Here is a 5,782-nt window from a genome sequence, read left to right on the forward strand (position 1 = left end):
TTACTGTCTTTAAGAAAACACCATCAATGCATCCCACTCTTACCCAATCAGTGAGACGGTGACAGATTTATAAAAAAAAAACAAAAACACACCAATCAGGTGTAATGATAATGAGCCAGACCATTATACACAACATGGTGTCAGCGCTAGAGAATGGATTTTCTGTACGACACTACTAGAGGAGAAACTTTAGCTTCTATTCAATGGGAAAACGCTACACAAGGAATGCCATTTTTAAAATTTTAATTTTAGACCCACAAATGTATCTTGCTAATCATAAGCTCCTGTTCTTTGAATAACTTGTAATTACTGGATTACTGTCTATAATTTGGTGAGTGAGTTACAGGCCACATTGTACAACATCCTCAATATGAACAGTCACTTACATCAAACTGTCAGAATAAATGTGATAATGGTTTAAAGTAGTGTAGGACTGACAGTTTGCTAAAATATACTACCAAAAGGTATTACTGGGTTTACCAAAGAGTCAGTTTGTCCTCTCTTAACTTTCTCATGCCCTCATGTGAAAGTACAGGTCAATCAAGCATGCGATATTAAGGGTGTTGCCTCCTGTAGCTGTAGAGTGGAAATTTTGAAATAAACCCACTTCAGCATTCTTTAAACCACAAACATCACAGTATACCCAACACTGAGACCCCTGAGGGAATCCTTAAAAGCACCACACACCCACATTAGCCCACCCACCCACAAACACACAAGTACTGGTTTTGAATGTTGAAAATTTCCATTATTATGTCAATCAATCTGTCATGCTGATTTACATATGAAAGACTGAGAACAAGTGTGCATGTCAGAGCGTAATAATACATATGAGCATTGTGAATTATGAAAAGATAGGGGGCTTTCTCATTACAAGAGTTCTTCTCTGAACTGTTGGGTCACTTGCTCAGTTTCGGAACAGTTCCTGCTAACTTCCTGTCTGTTTTAAAGCTGTTACCCTTTCTTTATATGATTCAGTGCATGTTTCACTTTCTGTGTGCATGTTTTTTGGCTGTTACAGTCTTGAAATTGTTGTTTGCGAGTTTTTTAGTTTTTGTGGTTGACTTTACACCAATGGCACACCAAATGTAGTCTCATATTTGACCCATCTCTGGTCTTGAGAGCTGAATGACAGAGTGTTCTGAAAATGACTAAATCTAAATCCGAAGGTCTTTATTTGGCCCCTATTCCTCGACAGTTACTTTACAATCACACCTCAGTTTGCTAACCCCCAAAAATAAAGGAGCATATTTAAAATCTGAGCTTTACAGTGCCTGTGGAAAGTTTCCAGACTCAATAAGGTTTTGTTATGTTTCATCTTAAAATAGATTATATTCATTATTATCATCTATCTAACACAATACTCCACAAACAAAGCAAAATAGTTTATTTTTCAATTTACATACACTACTAGTCAAAAGTTTTAGAACACCATGATTTCTCCAGTTTTGTATTGGAAATTATGCATGACAATATCTCAATGTACTCGGAAATGAAAGCATAGAACAAATAAACAACTTAAGTTAAAAAAAAATCCATTTAGAAACCAAAATGTATTCTAAACTTTTGACTCATCAAAGTAGCCACCTTTAGCAGATATAACAGCTGAACACACTTTTGGCATTCTTTCCACAATGGAAATCAAACTCTGCTGCAGAAGTTCCCATAAATGTGTGGCAAAAATTGGGGCGTTCTAAAACTTTCTGACTAGTAGTGTACATATTCAGAACCTTTGTTAGGACACTTGCAATTGGTGGAGCACTGGTGGATCATATTTCTATCTATTTGGTCCTTGGGATACTTTTACAACTTGACTGAAGTCAATGAACTGAATACATGTCTGTATGGGACCTCACATTAGTGGTGTGTGTCAGACTAAATAATAAGACATGAGGTAATGAGGGTTGATTGTACAGGCCTGTCTCTTTAGTAGACCTGCAAGACAGACTTACAAGAATATAAGATGAAATGAAATGTACGTGCCCATATGCACAGCATGCAAATGACAGAGTGAAGACAAATCAACTTTCTCCAGGATCCGGAGTCAAAAAGTCCTTTCCCACAGGAATTTTACAGCTGTGAGTCAGTGGCAACAGTCGCTGAGTCTCAGCAGCAGCTGTCTGTATGCTTATCCAAATGGTATTTTGATACCTGTACCAGCAGGCCCACGGCGTCAGAGGTATTATATCTTTGCTACCAGGTTAAAGGCGAGCCCAACAGGGAGCAGTATTATTTACACTGATCACAACAGATTGCTGTAGTGTATCTCCTCAGAGGACACTAGCAGGGATGTTAACATGCCGAAGCTTTTGTTTTCAAAGATTCGATTTTATGAAATAAAGGACATAATGCCGAATATGAAGCGGCCCAGAAGGTATGTCAAACAGACTAATGATACTGAGTAATAATTTAAGTAAGGTGGACAGGGTTCATAAATGAGGTGGACAGATTTATTGTTTACTGTTAAAAAGTAAAACTTTACATCAACAAAGTTCAATGATTTGTTTTCCAGGATTGACATTGTACTTAATCGGAAGAGGCGTAAGAACGACATCCAGTGCCTCAAAGTACAAAAAATGCATGCTGAGACATATCCTTCCAACCTCAGGTAGTGTATGCTGCACTGTTAGTAATCTCAACCACCTTGTTGTTCATTAGAGCAGAAAATAACACTCATATTCCTTTTTATTTCAGTAGGCAGACTGACCATAAACTCCATTTGACTCTGGAAAGCTTGCTAAAGGATAAAAGTAAGAAGCTTCATTTCTCACAAAATTTCCCCTCGTGAGCTTTCGAAAGGTTTTTAAAACAATGAATAATTATATACCTTTAACTCTTTCCCTCCCCACAGAGCATCTAGCAGCCTTCTGTTCTTTTCTAAAGTCTGAGTTCAGTGAGGAAAACATTGAGTTCTGGCTGGCGTGTGAAGCCTTCAGGTCGACTGTCTCGCCAGATGACCTTCGCCAGAAAGCAGAGGAGATCTACCAGGAGTTCATCCAGCCTACAGCCTGCAGAGAGGTCAGTTTGTCAGAGTCACTAGGGTTGGTGGTTCATGGTAGAAAGAGGAATTGTTTCATCTGCCCTGTAGAGTAATGAAGAATACAATCTAAAATGAGAACCACATTTTCCTGAACTGACGTTGCAGAACAGGGGAAATAATTATTGCATCAGCGGAAGAAACTGCACCTCATATCAGGAAGAGAAACAAGTAAAAGATTCACAAAGTTAGTGAAGCAATATGGTTGACTACTAAATGTCACAACTTCCACTGCTTGGAGCATTGTGTGTTTTGCATTCACTGAGTCTGGGGTGGGGTTCTGTAGCATTTCATGAAACCTGAAAGACTCTGCTCAAATGTGAATTCCTCAGATCTTTCAGAATCTGATCAGAGATTGGAATTGAAACACTGAATATATTCTAAGTCTGAAATGTGAACTTTTTAATTACAAAACTAAAGAAAATGTGAATAAAGGAATGGAGTTGACTCAACAGTGTAGTCTGGCTTTTTTGCTCTCTGGTAATAACACGGAAACCTGGCAGTCACGACAAAATGCTGATAAAGTGCCATCTTACTAGTTTTGACAGAGGCACATGAATTACTTCTTTTGATGTAATAACTAAGATTTGACAGGATTTGAAAATTGTAAGTGTTGTAACTCATTACTAAAGAAAGAAAACTCCTGTGGAAGGAGTAGTGAGATTTCCCATGGTTCGTCTCAGTGTATGAAATTATTATTCTGATCAAACTTCATCTGGTGATTCGAAGGTTTGTAAAAGAAGTGAGCAAATGAATTTTTTTGTTATAAAAAATAACTCGTTTTGTCCTCAAGGTTATTGGCGCTGTCAATAATTGAGACGCTGGGCTGTTTCTCTTTTTCTGATTCTTCTGGGATTCCCTCCAGGGCAGATGTTTGGGCATAGCTAACAGACTTTTGTATCTAATGTCAATGCTCAAATTCAGATGTCTGATCCGTTTTTTTTTCTTTTTGTTGTTGTTGTTGGTGGGGTTTTTTTACCTTGTTGACATGTCCATTTGGTATTTTTTTACATTCTCAAAAACATACCTTGAGTGAAACAAGCAGTCAGCATCATTGTTTTCATGTTGAAACTGCACACCACGGTAATGGATTCAGACATCTGGGATTCCGTATGTAGCAAACCTAAGAAATCACTCCTGTCTACTTGCAGGGTGGGGCTCTCTGAATCATTCATCTTCTCTCTGACTGAATTGGTTTCTGACTCGAACATGAATCAGTCAAATATCACAACGTGCCGTTCTGCAGAATACAGCATTTCTCACAGTGTTTTAGCAGAGTTGTAGGTGAGCTGGTGTGCTCCAGCTGCCCTGAGTGGGGAGGGATAAGTGGATAAGCTCCGTGGTTTCACATATTCTAAAGGAAGCAACGGTGTAGAGCTACATATCAGTCATTTTAAGGCAGGAAGGGATCATTTTCATTGAAATAACTTCTATGACAAGACTTTCTTCTTACATCTCTAGTGTGTTTGGTCAAATTATTGGACAAATTCAAACATGATGGTGTTGCTGAAAAGTTATTAAGTTCATTCTGATGGGAACATGAATGTTTTTACTGCTATCCATCCCAGCAGAGTTATGGATGGACCATCAGACATAATTTCTTTGATATGAAAAGATAAGGTATTAGGGGTTAAATCAATGACCAGAGACAGACTTTAAAGAAACGCTCCCGAGCTCTTGTGTTTTAAGGTCATGTCTTTGTTGTTTTAGAATAAATTCTTTCCTCAGAACTATTATCCACATCTTCAGGCTTCAAGCATTTTGTGTCTGTGTTGCTGTCAGAGCCTAAAGATACCTAAAAAATAGATGATACACAAATACTTGGTATGTATTCCATCTCATTTTACATTATATGGTATATAATGACCTTCCCATTTATTTCTTTCCCATAGGTTAATGTAGACCACCATGTTAGAGAGAAGATCAAGAAGTCATTGGAGAAACCAAGCCGGTCCTGCTTTGATGAGGCCCAGAAGCACATTTACCTGCTGATGGAAAGAGACTCTTGCCCCCGATTCCTGCACTCAGATGCTTACCTCAGTCTAAAGCGCAAATCTAGGAGTCTGTGGTACATTTAGCTGTGAAAAAAAAGCCACAGCTACAGCTCATTTAATCCCTTCTATTCGTCTGAAATGAAAAGCTATTTCGCACGGTAGCTATAAGAGGTGAAGCTTGGATCAAAACTGTTTTCTTTTCAAGGCAGATCATTTCTTTTCTGCTCTAAACCAAAACTAAAATGATGTTTTTTTAAAATGTGCAGTGCCAGTCTTTTCCATATATAACGGCGAAATGATGCATTGATGAAATGCTGTGGGTAAAAATAAAGCAGGGCAAATGCCACAAGAGAAAAGCAATGTAAGTGGAGTTGTGTGCATAGAGGAGAGAGAATGCTGCTGGTATGTGTCAGTACTTTAGATGATTGTACAGAGTCCAGGGTTGTTTGAAATGCTGTATGTGTTAACAGAAAGACTCAGTAAGTCAATGCATAGTGTGACTGAATGATAGATGACAAAACAGTGATAAATAAATGGTTTCTGATATGCAGAAAGAAATGTTTCTTTAATGGGCATTGAATTATAGATTTGATAAAATCATGACTTCTTGACCACCTTTGACTGAATTACAGCGGAACATAGAAGTTGCTTCTACTCATTGTCTATAACTATTCCTATTTTTCTGACTATTTCCATACAGTCAGAATTTATATTTATCTGACTGACTAACTGGAGACACGGGGATGGGCAT

The 5,782-nt window shown here is 38.0% G+C and overlaps 1 protein-coding gene across 2 annotated transcripts; it reads left to right on the forward strand.

The window, feature by feature from the left end:
• Positions 1-2,183: 2,183 nt before the first annotated feature.
• On the forward strand, positions 2,184-5,577 carry si:ch211-117l17.6 (regulator of G-protein signaling 21). Of its 2 annotated transcripts, none has more exons than XM_023281167.3 (5): positions 2,184-2,374; positions 2,513-2,608; positions 2,698-2,750; positions 2,852-3,018; positions 4,930-5,577. In XM_023281167.3, exons 1-5 carry the CDS (start codon positions 2,298-2,300, stop codon positions 5,113-5,115), a joined length of 579 nt encoding a protein of 192 aa, XP_023136935.2. In that variant the 5' UTR covers positions 2,184-2,297; the 3' UTR covers positions 5,116-5,577. The 2 variants fall into 2 exon arrangements, with proteins under 2 accessions (XP_023136935.2, XP_023136934.2); XM_023281166.3 differs by having other exon boundaries at positions 2,188-2,374; positions 2,695-2,750.
• The last annotated feature ends 205 nt before the right edge of the window (positions 5,578-5,782 follow it).

The sequence above is a fragment of the Amphiprion ocellaris genome, chromosome 2 (assembly GCF_022539595.1).
Source record: "Amphiprion ocellaris isolate individual 3 ecotype Okinawa chromosome 2, ASM2253959v1, whole genome shotgun sequence".
Lineage (NCBI taxonomy): Eukaryota > Metazoa > Chordata > Actinopteri > Pomacentridae > Amphiprion > Amphiprion ocellaris.

Excerpts from the sequence above, each read along its gene's own strand:
- si:ch211-117l17.6 (XM_023281166.3), top strand. The coding sequence starts at position 2,298 with ATGCCGAAGCTTTTGTTTTCAAAGATTCGATTTTATGAAATAAAGGAC. Across the intron at positions 2,375-2,512 it reads AATATGAAGCGGCCCAGAAG|GATTGACATTGTACTTAATC; the intron begins GTATGTCAAACA and ends TTTGTTTTCCAG. Across the intron at positions 3,019-4,929 it reads AGCCTACAGCCTGCAGAGAG|GTTAATGTAGACCACCATGT; the intron begins GTCAGTTTGTCA and ends TCTTTCCCATAG.